This window comes from Anser brachyrhynchus (assembly GCF_964034855.1).
Source record: "Anser brachyrhynchus genome assembly, chromosome: 10".
NCBI classification, from domain to species: Eukaryota; Metazoa; Chordata; class Aves; order Anseriformes; family Anatidae; genus Anser; species Anser brachyrhynchus.
The window spans coordinates 23,737,988-23,755,717 of NC_137705.1; the positions used below are offsets into that span (position 1 = coordinate 23,737,988).

The 17,730-nt window shown below is 36.5% G+C and overlaps 1 protein-coding gene across 31 annotated transcripts in view; it reads left to right on the top strand.

Annotated features, from left to right (window-relative positions):
- The window catches only part of CACNA2D3 (calcium voltage-gated channel auxiliary subunit alpha2delta 3), a 530,340-nt gene that overhangs the window by 422,355 nt on the left and 90,255 nt on the right, over positions 1 to 17,730 (top strand). For all 31 annotated transcript variants that reach the window (XR_013955470.1, XM_080605848.1, XM_080605850.1 and 28 more), the window contains 3 exons: positions 10,396 to 10,479; positions 16,680 to 16,751; positions 16,984 to 17,045. Coding sequence is in view for 30 of the 31 variants with exons in the window: in XM_080605848.1 (XP_080461974.1) it covers positions 10,396 to 10,479; positions 16,680 to 16,751; positions 16,984 to 17,045 (218 nt within the window). In the remaining variant the exon portion in view is untranslated. The remainder of the gene's footprint in view (positions 1 to 10,395; positions 10,480 to 16,679; positions 16,752 to 16,983; positions 17,046 to 17,730) is intronic.

Sequence of the window (17,730 nt, forward strand, 5' to 3'; positions counted from 1 at the left end):
GAAGAGGAGGCTCGGGGGTGACCTTGTCACTTGTCAGGTACCTTAAAGGAGGCTGTAGCGAGGTGGGGGTTGCTCTATTCTCCCACGTGTCTGGTGACAGGATGAGGGGGAATGGGCTAAAGTTGCACCAGGGGAGGTTTAGGTTGGGTATTAGGAAGAACTTCTTTACTGAAAGGGTTGTTAGGCATTGGAATGGGCTGCCCAGGGAAGTGGTTGAGTCCCCATCCCTGGAGGTCTTTAAGACCTTTAAGAGATCTTTAAGAGATGTTTAGATTTAGAGCTTAGTGATATGGTTTAGTGGAGGACTTGTTAGTGTTAGGTCAGAGGTTGGACTAGGTGATCTTGGAGGTCTCTTCCAACCTAAATGATTCTGTGATGCTGTGATTCTGTGATAACCTAAAAATTCCTTAGAAGAGACAAAGTTATGAGCAGACTGACTAGATCTGATATTTGACTGTGCTGGCGTTCTGTATGCAATGCTAGCATTCTTTGCTATTTGAAATGTGTTAGACTAATCATGTTCATTATTCTCAGTGGTTAAAATGATTAAATAAATGTTGTTTTGCTATTATGTAAGCTTTTTATATTAACCTTTTTTTGTGTGTGAAATGCCAGTGTAGGGAGAGGTTGTCTTCAAAATTTTGCAGCTGTTGCAAAGGAAAATTTGATGGATTTGGTTTAGTTCATGATCAGCTACTACCCTCAATGTTTTTTATCTCTGTATGTATGAAAATCCATGTTTTTTTTTATATCCCATTCTAAATTACATATAATGTATTTTTAATAGCATTCCCAAATTTTCATACTAAAATCGTGACATGGTTTTGATCCCCCATATATATATATATATATATAAAATCCTCTGGTATCACAGGTACATCGAATGGCCTATATTCATTTGCAAGCCATAGGAATATATATTTGAAAGTTCCCTATCTGCATTACAAGAATTTGACAACATGCATGTGCTGCACTGTTTCTTTTTCTTCTGGCAAATTACTTCAAGGATTGTTCCAAATAATAGTATCAATTTTTTATAGAACTGATATTTTAATAAACAAAAGGAAATAAAGTCCAGGAAAAGTGGATAGTTTAGACTGACAGAGGGTGGTATCTGATTTCCTTATTTCTGTTGTGGTGGCATGTTTTTATGAGGCAAAAAGTGGTTTTCTGTTACTATCCCTAGCCCCAGTATACATCTCAAAGGGCCTTATTTCATTACCTTACACAGGAGTCTCTCTTTCTAAAATCAGAACATTGGGCAGTAGCCCATAAACTGTCAACTCTATGGGACTCCTGGTGATATATTCATGGTCTGCTCATTTTATTTTTTGGAAGTGTCATTTTTACCTCTGGGTTCTGTCAGTAGTGCATAATGGGAGTCTTTTGTTGACTTCAGTGGAGTTTTTGAGAGTGAAGTGATTACTGGCCTGGGCCCTTAGATCAATATTACAGGCCCGAATCCTGATACCATTGTAACTAGTGGCAAAACATTCCATGAAATTTGTGACAATAAGTATGTGAAAATAGGCATGTAGGAGTGGAATTGGATAGCTCACAAAATGTATTGCTTACACTCATTTTGATGGGTTTTACGTTCAAGTACATTGATTACTGACTTGATCCAAGCTGGCTTATGTCACTGTTTTGCTTTGCTGTGGTGCTGTAAAGCCAGCGCACTACTCGACTCCTGAGCTGCTGGGCCCAGCGGCCATGTCTGTTAGTCCTGAAGCGGACATGCTGCTTTTTTAGGAATTGCCTTTTGGGACACTGAGCAGACAGGCATGATAGCAAACGCTTGCTGGGGATGGCTGTTTCCTGTTGCACCAGATTTTTATCTTATGCTGACCAGTACGTTTAATCATTAAGCTAGCAGCATTTCTTACACTGATTATCCTATTGGGTTTGTTTTAATGTGTTTTTTCTTGGCAATTTTGTCTCGTCTTTTTTTTTTTTTTTTTTTTTTTTAATAATAAATTTGGCTTTCAGTTAGGATGAGGGGTTGCTTGGGCAGTTGATGGGAGTAACCACATATTGGAAGATGAGGAGGAAAGTGCTTTCTAACTGTGAGGTACTTGTTGAGATGTAGGATAGTGACCGAAGATTTCCAAGGCTGTGCAGGGGAGTAGTTTTCACGAGTAGCTGTTGCCGTGGTGGACCCTAAAGAACTTCCAGATGCATTCTCCTCACAAAGCCATTACTAGAGGGAAGAGTCTCGACAAACAACTTAATAATCCTTAATAAACAACCAGGCACTAAGGAATCCCTTGGAAATGCCTTCTTCAATTATCTGATTGCGTGTAAATTGCCCACATGCTTCCCTTGCACAGAAATTCCTTTCTTACTCCTTGTGCCGCCCCCGGCCCACCTCGGCCCGCGGCGTCCCGCCGGGCTGCCAACACCCCTCTCTCAGTGCTGTCCCCAGCCGCTGTCGGCACCGGGCCGGGAGCTGCGAGCAGACAGGCCCGGCCCCGGCCCCGACCCTGGCCCTGGCCGCCGAAGGAGCGGGGCGGCGGCGGCGGCGGCAGCCCCGCTGCGCTGCGCCGCGCGGCAGCCGCCATGAGGTGGCGCCCCGGGACTGCCCGGTGGGGCGGCGGCGAAGGGCAGGGGGTTCCTCGGGAAAGTGCCGTGAGCAGCCTTCGCTCTCCTCACGGTGTATTTCAGATTTTTGTTGTTGTTATTATTATTTTTAATTGTTTTTACACGTTATGCCTTTTTTAGGCTGCATTCCCTGTCACAAATGCACTGGTGATAATTCAAGAAACTGTAGCTGATGGCAGTGATATTTCAAGAAACATCGATAGTTCTGTATTGGAATGATCCCGTATGCTGCTTTTTGGTTAAAATCCCGTGTTTTTTACAGAGAGCAGTGTTTTTATTTTATATGACACTATTTTAAATTGTATGCTACTGTGTTGAATCTCATATTCGATTTAAAACCATAGGTATTCTTATGAAAAAAAGTGAATTTTTGGGGAATTCAAAAGTGAATTTTGGGACTTTCAAAGCAACTACACGTGCTTGAAACGTGCATGAGGGCAAAGTTTTTCTTACTACTTTATATCAGATTTTACTGGTTATTTTTCAGTGTTCTGTTAGCACTTGCAGTATGCTAGGTGGTACTCCATTAACTATTAGGATGCAAAACATATATATCATGACGACGTTACGGATTGTCAGTGAAATGGGCATACTGAAAGCAAAGGAAGGGTAATAAACAGATCCTGTGTACTTTTTACGTATGCTTAAAAACACCCACTGTATTAGTTGTGACTGATTGGTCCTTACTGTAGCTGTCACTGTGTAGTCTTAAATATAGGAGCCAGAGGAAGACTGTCTTCTGAAGAAAGTAGTAGGATTACAGAGAAATTAAAGAATGCCCGTGAATGAGTAGTGCCTGCAACGGTCACAGATTGACATCTTGGTGAATCTTAACTAGTTTTAGGGGTTTGCACCGCTGCCTCTCTGTCATAACATTCGTGTCATTTTCTTTGAATAACAGCAAGATCGCTAGTAAATCTCGTGAAGTCTGTGGCTTATTGATTCGTAGCTGGCAGTAGAATTTGTGTTTTTGTGCAGGGAATAAAGAAGGATTTTGTTTTCTGTAATTACTATGTTCGTTTAAGATAGAATGCTCTAACTTTCTGTCCAAGAAGCTCAGGTCCCTGAATTAAAGAAAATATACATTTAAAACAAATGCATCTGTTATGGAATCAAATTGTGTCTTTTACTCAGATTCTACATTTTTATTTTGATAAAAGTAAGATTAGGAATGTGTTATAAATTACAGATTATAATATCTACCTATTAATATAATAACATTCATGATGACTAAGGATTTTATATTTTGGAGTTTAAATCAAAATCTTTTATCTCCCTGAGGAAACTGAGGCATCTGTTCATACTCTCAGTATAGACTCCGGAAGGATAATAGTTGTGGTGATTTTTCGAATGGCTGTATGTCAATACCCTTTTTATCACTGTAAACCAATTCAATTGACTACTTGCTTTTTTTTAAAATGATGCACATCTTTATTTAATCTTAATGTAGCAATCTTAATTGGGAATGTTATACATAGAAATCAGAGCCTGTGTATACATTGTAATACCTTCAATGAAATACATTGGCGGTTTAGTTGCCCAAGTAATTTACCATTTTAAACTTGTTGCCTGTCAGGAGATATTGCATTTACCTGAAGGACGCGGTATATTTAAAGATTGCTAGGCCAGTATTAAGTCTTTTGTAGTTTTAAATTCTGGGAAAATTTGTTTCTCCTAATATAGAAAAACAGAGAAATCCGAGTCTCAGGGGAAACATTAATGCCCCACTTAAGCAGTGTTAGCCTTTCATAAGCAGCAAATCTCATTTCTCTCTGGGGAGTCCCGCCTGGAACGTAAGATAACCTACACTTACCCTTGCTTTATGCAGCGACATCATAAAACTCTACAGCTGTAGCTGACAGCAGAATATTTGAATGATGTGAACAGTGTAAATGCCTCATGTTCATTTAACTGAAGAATTCAATCACTTGAATGCCAATGATTATTCCTATTGGAGTTTACATTTAAAAAAAGATAGCGCATCTGAATCCCTGTGAGAGCATTAAATTGCTATCTAATTAGAAGTGCAAAATTACATATATTTAAAAGATAATTAAAGGTTTGAAGGCTGTTGAATAACTGGTTGTACATCTAAATGAATCACTGAAAATTTGTTAGCAATATGTGAAGCTTTCTTTTATTCTTTGCTTTCAGCTTTGAAGTTAGGTATAACCGAGCTCATGGGTTTAAGTCTGGTAGTATTAAGATAAAGGCAGATGTTTTTAATTATTTCTACTCAAACCCCAAATAATTATAAGCAGCTGCCAGTTTTACATAATCCCAAATGATAAGGTCCTGAGAATGCAAATAAAATCCTAAATAGAACAGTTGTTTTTTTCAGCGGAGTAAACCACATACATGTTACATTGCTAGTCAACAGCAATCCACCTGAAAATGTGAGTTCAACCAACACGCCCTTTTTCCAGTCTGTAGGTGTGTGATGTAAAGCTATTTTCTGTTGCTTTGCTTTTTACCTCCTGTTATATATTTCCATGTTGTTTCATTGATTTAAACATAAATGCACTATTTGTAACATAAGCACATGTTATAATTGTAAGGAGACAGCAATTTAAATACATGTGGCATGAGATTTATATTATTTATTTATTTATTTATTTACATTGCTAGAAGGTTCTTCTGTGTACGTGGTACATCCGCTTGTTCCTACTTCTCTGACTGGAAACTTAGAATTGCATGTTCTCTTCTCTGTAGCAAATGACATAGCTCCTGTTGTCAGCTTTTATCTACAGTACTGCTGGAAATTTTATAGTGTGGCAGTTTTGCACTGCCATCTGGCATGAAAAATCAGTCCAAAATAACTGGTTTTCACTGCCAACCGTAACCTAGGAACTTCTGGATTAACATCTTAAATAATAGGCTTATCATGAAAGTCTATCTTTGGAAAGAGTTTCTTCTTTTTTTTTCCTAAGAAAATCAAAATGTTACTTTATATATATATATATATGTATATTAAAATAAGGAACTTTGTACAGCACGCAACTTTTGTTTTTGACTGGACACCAATGAATGTTCTACAAATTTAAGATTAAGTGCAGATCAGTAAAAGACCATTTGAGGCCATAGAATAGGTGCAAATCATGAAATAAAATTATCACAAGAGATGAATCAGAATCATGGGGACAGGAAAACAATTTAAATGAAATAAAGAGCTTAAAAGCTGAGCAGTAATGATTTACATTGAGGTAGGATGCAGCTTCACATGTATCCCGTGGCCAAATGTTTTGGAGCTATGTAGTGAATGGTGAATGGAAACTCATTTGCTATGGGTGATATTATATAAACAGGTGAAGCACTGAAGGGAATTTTTCACATTTTTTTAATGTCAAAGTAATAATCAGACTATTGAAGCAATCTCTTCCCTTTTCTTCTCATGTCCTTCCCCTATATCTTGCCTTGTCCCACAGTATTTAAACTCAAAGCATTTTAGGGCAAGCATTATTTTATTAATGGACCAATGCTGAAGGACTTAATCCATATTTGCAGGAATTTGTCATTTGGAATTATTAAAAACCTACCTGAGAAGCAGGAAAGAAGTACCCCTTTTCCTTCCTTTCTGTGTGCAATTTATTAATTAAAATTAGTTATATATGCAAGCTCAGCAAAGCATATTTACATTTATTCGTCTCCTCCAAAAAAAAGTGGGGATAATTCCTAAGTTCTATTTAAATTAATACATTATCCTAATTTTGAAGTACTAATCCATAAAGATGAAACTTAATCAACTGATGCTGCATCGTAAAATAGGAGGAGTGATTTTTTTTTTTTTGTAGTTCCTGATTTCCTACTTTTGTACACCGGATAGTAGGTTGGGATGGAAGAGGTGTTTCCCTTGAAATTATTTTACCTCTTTTGCTTTTGGTGGTTGTTTGTTAGATACTTTCTTGCTATCATATTTTCCCACAGATGATTCCACAAATGTGGCTAAGCAAGGTCACTGAAGTCTATTGACACTTCCAAGCAATTCAAAGTTGCTCTGACACTATCAGAGCAACTTACTCTCTCCTACCTCCCTGTTATCCAGATGGAGCACATCTGAGAAATTACTATCACCTTAGACCCAAGGCTTGCAGCTGTTAAGATGCAGTTTGCTCCTTCCGTGATCAGATTGCTACACTCTGACTTATAAACACATGGCAGATCATATTCAGTGCAGATGGTTTGAGACTGTTCGTGTTAAAAAAGAAAAAAAAATAAAATATCAAAGTGAAAAGTTTAATAATGGCACATGTAAATGGTTGTATAGGGGGTGGTGTAAAAATGTGATTCAGTCTTTAAGCAGTACACGTCACACATTGTTTGAATCATCCAGTCCTATAACAGTTTGGCCAAGCCTCAAATAAAAGATGCCGAGGAAGATAAAGCTCATTCTGATTACCAAATAAAATGATTTCCCCTGTTCCTTCCACAAACAAAAGAATGTTGGAGCTAACATTTAATTCTGAGCAGACTAAAAGATTCTTTATTTGCAGTCCAGATATTTAAAATTTTTCAGTGGCTATCTTTTTTTTTTCTTTTTTTCTTTCCTAGGGTTTAACTACTATATAATATCACCACACATTTTATATTGGCCAAAGTAGATTAAAAGCACACAGTTTAAATCTAGTTCTTTTCCTCATGCACTTAAATCAGTGCAATTTGGTAGAACTCCTAGTTTCTGTTTCCCTATGGGTCCTTTACTAATTTGTTTCAGTGCTTTATAGTAATCTTGCAAATGGAATTGGCTTCAGCCTTCAATCAGTATTTCATAGTACACCCAGGAGTCTCAGACAGAGATAGAAGTGAAGCTAGATTCAGTGTGCTACCAGAGAAAATGGCATAGATGAATGCCATTTTTAAAAGCTGGTGGATTGCTTCCGTGTCCATGAATAACTTTTACTGAGAAATTAGAATAGTAATAAAACTAGAACAAAACTAAAGAATGGTCTGTTGAACAGTAATATGAAGGACTCAGTTATATTTTAGGCCCCAGTTACATGAGGATATGTAAATTCACTGCAGGGAATAATGTAATAATCTTCATGAAGAACACATGTAAGTAAAGTTACCCACATATACAAATAATATCTCTTTTTTTTTTTTTTATCAGAACAAATTCTCCCTGATGGAAGTCATTTTTTACGTTTTCTCTGCATCCTTTCCCAAACTATATCATGAACACTCTTCACATATTGAAGTCCTGTGTAGGCAACTAAACACTAGTCCCCCCAAAGTGTAATAACTGAATGAGGGGTTAGGCTTCTCAGTACTTTGTTACTTCCTGCTCTAAATGTGGTTTAAGATCTGTGCTTTCAGTCTGAGTGCTTATGAAGTCTACCCCTTGCTTAAGCATTCGGATTTTGGCTTTCTTTCTGCTTCTCTGACATGGAGGTACTTCTTATTCTGTCTTTGCTGCAGAATTTTGTTTTGTCCAGCTCTTTATTTAGTTTCTTTTGGATTTTGTTTTTGCTCTTTGCATGCAAGGTATAGAATCTATATGATTAAAATAAATAATTAAAAAATTAACATAATCAATATGATGCAAATTATTTGCTGTACATTTGAAGCCCACTTCTGCCGTCAGACACACAACATCAACTCCTATTGTCATAAGTAAGGTTTTGCATATGTGTCTGAGAATGCAGCACATCCCAGAAGCCCTTCAGCATCTGTGAGTAAGGATGCAATTAAACATTGGAACCAGGACAGGAGTTATTTCACGTTTGTTCTACTCAAATGATCCCAGTTAACTTCTATGTAACACTTTTCAGCTCTCAGAATTTCAGAGCTTGACTGCCACCATTTCTAGACAAGTAGGAATAAATCAGACGAAATCTTTATTTGATTAATAGGTACAGCCCCAGAGAGTTACTCCTGTTACGTAGTTACATAGTTACTCCTTGTAGACATTAAAGATAATACAGGTATAGCTGCAACCACAGTGAGAGGTTTACAAAACATAGAAAGATACAGAAATCAAGCCCTGCTAATGTACCAGATGTTATCCTCTGATTTTTTATTCTTGTGAGATTTAACTATGGTAGCTTCAAAGTTTTGTGTTTCTGTGCTTGGGTTTTGTTATCTCTTCAGCTATCAGAGCGAAGTCATGTAGCAAGAATTAATCAGAGCACTGAGCTGCTTGAATTCATGATCTGGTATATGAGCATGTGCTGAAATGAGTAATTCTTTGTCTCTTTACCCATCTGTTGAATAGCATCAGCCCAGAAGTACGCTAGCTGTTATGAGAATGCTAACCTCTAGCACGGGGGCAGGAAGACTACATGAAATTACTCTTCGATTACATCCACATGAATTGTTAGAACTCAGTCTAAGAGTTACAGCAGCAGAGTTGCTAAGAGTTTTTGTTACTCAAAAGAAGAAATGAGGATTCAGAATTTTATCCCACATAGATTCCCCAGAGAGTAATCTGTAGAAATAATTGGAGTATCCATTTTTTTTTTTTTGAGCAAAAGTCAAATCTGTGCTAGAGAAATATTACTGTTCTACCAATATCTCAAAATCTCTTTGTGATTACAATCCAGCAGTCAACATTTTTCGCTGTTCTTAAAGAAGAGTTTGTCATGCCTGTTTTTACATACTGTGACCCTACAAAGTCAGCTGTGGAATTCACATGAGAATCATTTAATTTAGAGAGGAGAATGTCAGGATGGAATAACCTTTCAAATGCTCAGAGAGCAAGTTGTCTCTTTGGCCTCTCTGGTCTCTCTGTGATCTACAGAATAGGATTGAAAATTCCTGCTGCACTGGCCTCAGTGATGAATGGGCTGAATTGAGCACTGACAGCTTTGGTTTATGGCACAGTTGGTCCTGCACAGGAGAATCAACTATATATACTACTGCCTTACTGCCTTTCTGTTGCTGGGGAGTCACAGAAGCTGGGGAGATGCAGGATTTGGGGGAATCCTCACATTTCCCAGTGTTTCTTGTCATACCACATAAGGACTTGTGGTGGTGTCATCCTCCGCCCTTACTTGAGTAATAAAAGATAAAAGGTCATTTTTTTCACAGATACTCTCCCTTATTTAAGCATTTCAAATAGACTCTCATAGTTTTTCTTAAGCATTTAGATTAAGTTGTTTATTCACAGACTTTCCTAAATACTTTTTCTTCTTTCACAGATTAAGGCTTTTGTTCTTACACTAGTAGACTCTCTGATCTTGAATGTTCAGCAGAGGGCAGAATTTCCTACATTATAAACTCCCTAGTGTCAAATCAATTTTGTCACTAGACTGTTTATTTAAAATGTGAGATTTACGTGGTAACAGTGACTAGTGATAAAAAACTATAAATTATAATTATTAGTATATTACTTTTTTCTCATGAAGTTGTAGATAAAATATGGTATCAGCAAATGTTAACACCACACTTCTCAAGACTTGCATCTTATCTTGTTTAAAGAGAAATGTGTAAACATTTTCTTGATAAGATTATAGTAAATATAACTTCCTGTACAGCTGAAAGAGCTAGTTTGAGACATTTAACATAAACTACAAGAGGAAGGTCTCATGTAGTTTCCATATGAAAAGAAAAAGGTAAAACTCCTGAGTTTGACTTCTCAGTGTCTTTCAAGATCTTTTTTTTTTTTTACTTCACAATGTTTGTGTAGCAATATGGTTCATCTTACATGAATTAAGCTACCTGCTGTTATTTGTAGTATTATAGCATATAGCATACAATCAGCATATATCCAGCAAATTTAAAAAATCTTCTGATACAAAATGTGCAAGCAAAACAATGTGTTAAATGTTTCACCTTTTTTTTTTTTTTTAATGCCAGTATGAAGAAGGGAAGAAACGAAGAAAGCCCAATTACAGTAGTGTGGATCTTTCTGAGGTTGAGTGGGAAGACAGAGATGATGTGGTAAGCGATGTGTTTTAAAAACCCTGTCAAAAGTAACTGTTGCATCCCACAACTGTACATGGAAACTGTTCAAGCAGTCATTGGAGTGGCCACTTTACTGGTCCCAGGAAGGAAAAACCAGTAGCCCAATTTAGTTTGTTCAGAATTTTATAACCTTCCTTTTTTTTCATCTTGGTTCTCACTTAGATGTGCATGTACATACACTGTTAACACAGACTGTCGGGTAAAACTCATCACCCAGCTTGTGTGCTCCATGCACCTCGTCGTGTATTTTTACTGGGTAGCTAAGAGCACTAGAGAAATGAATAGAATATCTCTGTCGGGCTGGTCCAGACAACTGCTGAAACTCAGAAATGAAAGAAGGTGTTTAACTACTCTTCATGAGATCCCTCTTTCCTTAATGGAAATAATTAGAGTTGTTTTCCTTCATGTACAACATCAGATAAATAAACAAGTTAGATTCTTTGACCTCTGTTCATAATGCAAATATCAAAGATTCACACCGAACTCCTAATTTTAGTCATATGGGTAGCTGCAGAAGCATTCATTCTATGTCTATCAGGTGTTATGCACACAATCTGTTCTGGTAAATTCATTTTTCAGTGCTTCATCTACTCTGTGGTTCACTCGTATCCTTACCTTGCAGGCTTAGCCTTTGCTGTAGTACTGTATCAAAAGCTTTCCTTATGTCCATGGCTTAACCTTTGCCTGGTCTTTCTGTTACTTCCTCAATAAATCTGATTTGTTAGGCATGATTCGTTTTGTGTGAATCCATGCTGACTGTCCTTAATTAAATCGTAACTTTCCAGGTGTTCCACTTTCTGTCCTGTAATTTAGTTTTTCCCATAAGTTCCCTACTGCCAAAGTCACGACTGCATGTCTGTATTTTTCATAGATGTTTCCTAGCTCCCTTCTGAAATATCAATACCGAGTCCCCCATACCTCTGCTTTTCCAGAGAGGTTTTGAATATACCCACTGAAGATTCCCATATTTACTTTGTCAGATCCTTCCTAAATCTGGGATGGATCACGTACAACTGCCCCTGGAGTTTTGTCGGTCTTCAGATGTACTAATTTCTTGATCCCTGTTCTGACATAAGTCTATATCTTCTTTCTCCCTTGAAAAATTTATCTACCTTTCCTCCCTCTCCCTGCTCCCTTTGTGAATAGTGAAACAGTTCATTTACGTTTTTAGCAATGGCTGTTTCATCAGGTGATAGATTGTCCCCATCCGCTCCTAGGAGACCATCTTACCTCCTCGTTTAAACTTTTCTGTTGGAGTATTTCATGTCTATTTTTTCATGTTTTTCTATGCACACATTACTTAGGACTTCCTCAGTAGATTTTCATGTTCTGTAGCCTTCTATAATCTTGGCAATCAGGTTGACTTTATAGCTTATCTTTTCTCTTGTCTTTGATAGCATGTTACACAATCAGTTCCTCTTAAAATGACCTTCTAAAAGTTCTTCTCTCAAATGTTATTGCTGTAGTTAAATACAGCTTTTAAACCTTCATGAATTGTTCTTGTTTTTCTTTGTTTTTATTCCATTTTATTTCTTTCAATACTTTCTCTGCTTAATTTTTACAGTTTCAATCACTCATATTTAATCATCTATTAGTAGAAATTCAGTAGTTCACTTAATGCAACATTGAACCATTTCTTTGTCATTGAAAATTAGATTTTATTTGTAATTGTGTTCTATCTGAATATACATGAAAGCAAAAAATCCAAATTCAGCAGTTTCTAAGTATTTCCATTGAGACCCCTAAGGTCTGTCTGATGTTTTGTAAATTTCTAGCAAAATTTGAGTTTTTCCAATCCAGAGGATGCAAAAAATTTTATTTCACATTTTGATGAAAGATACGTGCATAAAATTTATCTTTCCCACTCACTTAAAAAATAAAAATAAAAAATTTTCGCATTTCTTAATTATAACAGAAACAAAGTCTGTCCAATTGTTTCATATTTTGAATAAGAAAAATGTTAATCTACATTACAAACAAACTAAATTGAGCGTTGCATTAGTAGGTAAGATCCAAGTCCACTGCCCACTCTGTAATAGTAAAAAAAACCACCACTACCACCAACAACAAAAAAACACCTGTAAATCATATAATAAGTTTGAGAAATATTTAATACATAACAGTAAATAGATGTGCTATTGCAGCTTTGGAGCAATAATAAACACAATTTTCAATACTTATATGTAGCACAAATGTGTCATAATTCTTGTAAATGCTTGTAGTTCACTAGTGTATGTCTGAATAAGCAGATGTTCTCTGATAAATAATCCTCCCAATAGGTAGGTTTGGTAATAGCATACTCATTTGCTGTTTGATGGTTAGCAACCCACTGTTTTATGAAAAAAGAGCATGTTGAATATTGTAGAAAAAGTTATTAATGTTCATAAGGTTGTCCTAATAATTTAACAATGCCATATATGTTTGGACATTTAAATATCGAAATAGGGGGAAAAAAAGTGACGTTAAATCATATTTTTTCAGGTATTTTTAAAAGTGAGCCGGGTATCATTACAGGTTTTTCATGTTTGTGAAGTATTATAAAAGTCGGATATTTATACCAAGTTAATAAGACCTTCAGAGAGGCATATAGTCAGAAATACTAAAAGCAGGAAAAAAAAGAGAAGGGTCTTTGAAAGAAAAGATTTTTGGCGCTAAAGAGTTGCTAATCTTATTAGCATTAGATCAAGAGGGGGATTGGAACTTGAAGGAAGTTTTGTATGTTATTGTAATGAAATCTATCTTTTTATGCAACTTTTCTGATGTGAGGATCCAAATAAGTGTCCAAAAAGTTTGTGTTATTTTTGTTAATCTTTTGAATAGGCACTTCCCTGATACTGTTAATTTTGTGTGAAAATGGTAAAAATTGTTTGGGAGACTTTATATGTTGTGAAGTAAAATATTGACTTGAGAGTTACATGTGGCTCTGTTTCACCTAAGGCTTTGGAGTTGATGTTCTTGATTTTTTCCAAGCTTGAGTAGTAAAGCATTGTTTATTCAACTGTAGAGGGAAAGAATTAATGTATTCATAGAGCTGCTTTTAGTAACTTACACTGCTACTGGTATATTTTTCTCCCATGAAACACTTCTGTGGAAGCTGAAGACAGTTTCTCACTTTTTACCACGTTAATTTAATACTTACATAATTTTCCAAGAATATAGAATGATCTCATATTATAGCAGTGAAACTGGCTTGTTAGCAATTGATTGGAAGACATTTAGTTGAAAGTAACAATACGTATCACTCTAAAGATGTGAAGAAATAGTTTTTCTCCAGTGTTTCAATAAGGAAAAGCTGGCAGAACTAAGCTTAGAATTTTTTTTCACCATGAAATAGAATTGGTGTAGATATATATTGATCACTTCATTTCCCAGGTTACGGTACCTGCCATGTTGCTTTTACTGTATTTTATTAGAAATAGAAAGCTTAGCACTAGCTTATAAAAATAATAGGGGAAAAAGTGTCTTCCAGCACAGTTTGGAAATATGCACTACTGAAGGACAGGAAGTTTCAATTTGGATAGAAACCTTTTTCTCATTAACTCACTTCTTAAAGTTCTTTTACTATAATTTCTAGCTGAATAAAGCTTTTTTTTTTTTTTTTCAAAAGACCATGAATGAATATTTTGAGGCTTGAAGCCAGTTGAGGCAGTACTTATTTTATGCATTTGAGAAGGAAGATGAAACTGCAGAAGAGCTGAGAAACCAGATTACAAAGCCAAGAAATGTAATCACAGCAAGCAAAAAAAAGAAAGAAAAAAAAAGTGAAACTCTAAATCCCACATGCAGACTTGATCTTAAACACTACTGAGAGTTTGGAGGCCCTTTTAGTAAATCTATGACTTGCCTGAGGCTTGTGGGAGGAATGGGTCTCAGACAACTACAGGCACCAATAGGAGAAAAATGAAAACCATGTTAAAGATAAATGAAACTGTTCTGTAAATGTTAAAAAGTAGATGGTTAATTAAGACCAGCTCTGCAAGTCCAAAACCACAAAACTTAAAATGGGAAAATATTTCCAGAATTGCCCATTATGCATTGTTAAAAAAAAAAAATTCGACAGTGAAATATATGCTTTATTTTATACATGCCTCCAGCTAAAAATTATCCTCTTGCAATCCCTGACAGAAGAGTAAGGTTATTAATTCAAATGTAGATGCCCCAGAATTAAATTTAAAGAGCTGCAAAGTTTGCAATTTTTGATAGGTCAGCCATGTTCAACTTTGTCCTGAAAATAAAACCAGATATTTCACTGGCAATTTTGGGCATGCTCTTTTTGCTTCATACTCTTTTTGCTTCAAAAAGCCTACAGAGTGCATTGATATGACCGTCTTCACAAATTTTGATTAAAATCTGACTGAATTGCTAAATCTGGCAAGAGGTTCAGAAGAAAAGGAGATACTTATTCTGCAAGAACACTGTTCTTAAGAATAAGTTCTGTTCGGATTGATAAGCAATAGAAGAGAGACAAAAATGCTTGTTTCATTTATATTTTTCTGCATTTTCAATATCCCTGAGGAGGGAGTATGAATTAATTAGCAGTAATGGAGGGTTTCTATTGTAATGAAAATTACTGTTGTGAAAGATTTATAGATGCTTCTAACCACAAGAAGTCTCACAAATATGGCCATTTTACTTTGTAATTGAAGATATCCTGAAACAACCACCTTAAACTTTCTGTACTGGGCCATTAATTAAAAATACAAGCAAAAGAAGTTGCTTCTACCACACCTAAATCTAACTGAATTCAAATAAAATACTTCCGTATCTTGATGGTATAACTGCTAAGCAGTGACTTTCTCATTTCTCCCCTAAAGTCCTGAAGTGATCGATGGACAAATTCAAAATACTAACACTGAGGATTTCTCAGAAACTGGGTCTTGTCATATCTCAATTTCAGCCCAGAGCCCCTGTGTTCAGACAAGCAGTGGCAGGGTAGACTGTGCTCCTTGCTATATACACCTCATGGGATTGTGGCCTATAGCCCTGATGGGCAACCATGGCATGTTCCCCTAAAGGAGAGGCTGTGCCAGCTGGCATCCTTTGGGAGGAAGGTTCTGCTTCCTTAGGGAGCGGACAGGTGTGCTAAGGAATGGCATTGTAGAGTTGATGTCTAAGGGATTTGCAGCACAGATCTGGGAGCCTTCAACTCATGCAGAAGCTGAGGTAAAGTTACTGAAAGGCCCAGGGATAAGCCTTTCAGGCCTCAGCTCAGGAAGGAACCTTCTCAGAATCACAGGGGACTGCACCATTTCTGGCAATCCAGAAAGAAACAGATTTAACCTGAAGAGTGGGAGGTAAATCACTGTGTATAAACCCTTTTTTATTTATTTTCTGTTTTCCCTAGCAGCTTTCAGTTTCCTCTCTTTAAAAGTTATTTTTTGGGGGTTTATATACTAATGAAACATAATTTGGAGGGGGTGTTAAAAATTCTTTTGTACTTCTTTGAGTAGGAGAGGTCCAGGCCAATTCTTAGAACTGTGACTGCCTTAGGGCTCCTATTATAGAAATAAAATTCAATGCTTGCAAGGGGTGCCCAGACATCAGTGGACCACCAGAGTGAATCACAGAGCACTGTAGCTGTGTGTTCCCATTGTAACAGGTTAGTGATCAAATGGCCTGTCATGCTTTTTCTGGTTCTAATTTTTGATGCAGTTAGGATGTAGTTCCTTGGGGTAGTTTGGGATGCAGCCCAACATTAGAGGATCAAGCTGAAGCAGAATGAATAGTGACGTAAATGGGGTTTTATCTTTTTTGCTTTGTTATTGTATGTAAGATTGTGATGTATTTAAAAAATGAGCCCTGGTCTAACTTCAGACACCAAATCCAGATGGGAACCCAGTCTTTAACCTTCCTGTGTAGAAACTGTATAATAGTTGGGTTGTCAGTTACACTGTCTTTCCCACATAAGATCCAGATTACTACATGAAGAGCTACTTTGCTATGAAGGATGCTGAGAGCTCCTGCTTTATATACCTCAGCAACTTTGCTAAAGTTTTGTGGCAGGAGTCTTGGCCTTTACAGACTATCATGAAATCTTTAAGGGGTTTGTTCAGTATGCAGCAGAACTATGAAAACTGAAGAGACAGTAATACTTAAGCCAAATGAATGTAACAAGAAGCTCAAAGAATTACAGAAAATGCAGATAGAGGATTTGACACACATTTTCTTCATTTCAGCTCCGAAATGCAATGGTGAATCGGAAAACAGGGAAGTTCTCCATGGAAGTCAAAAAGACAGTGGACAAAGGGGTATAAATACTTTTCCAACTGAGTATAAAGCAAGCAGTTACTTTTCTTTTTTTTACAAGTTTTAAGATTGATTACCATAAATGTGATTCACCGTGGTATATTTTTTCACTCACTGAATGTATACGTTGCTTGTAATTTTTATCACTGACTAAACACTTGATCTTTTATACATTTCTTATAGCAAACTAACTGTTTCCCCCTTCCCTTTCTGACTTTCTTGTTCTGAATCTAGAAACGGGTATTGGTGATGACAAATGACTACTATTATACAGACATCAAGGGTACTCCATTCAGGTAGAGCCGACCATAATAAATGGCCATTTCATCAGACTCATTGGACTTGCATTTGTACAGAGCTTGTGAACTCATTAAAAGCTCATCAGCAAAAGCTGACAATAAAATATCCCTGGACAATGCTGAAAATAGCTAGGAAAAGAAGCTTACCAGCATTCCTTTCAGCTTTTCCAGGGATGGAAAGTTTGTGCAAGCTCACACAGGCAAACTTGCAGTGTTTGTCATGGCTTACGTTTCATTAAAAAAATATTCAGTTGAGGTTTACATTGAACGAAAGGCTTTCGCAAGTACTTAGAGAGCTATAAATACTATAATCCATTTAAGTAATTACATATTGAGCCTCATTTTGATTTTTTCCACAACAAAATGTAATGTAAAATGAGATAGATAGTATTTCATTTCCAATTTGAGGTTTGGATATTTTCTTTCTCTGAACTACCTAGAGTGTATTTGTGTAACTAAAACTGAGCAAGTCAGCCATGTTATTTTGACGTGTATTTTAGCAAAACCAAAAAACACAAGAAGTCACTTTACAAATGCTCATATTTGAGTTAGAAATAATCCATTAATAAAATAATATTAACTGTACCCTATGCTTAAAGCAGGAGGCTGATAGCTGTAATACTCAACTGAAATTTTCTTCAATGGAACCTCTTCACAAAACTTGAGCTACATTTTTACATAG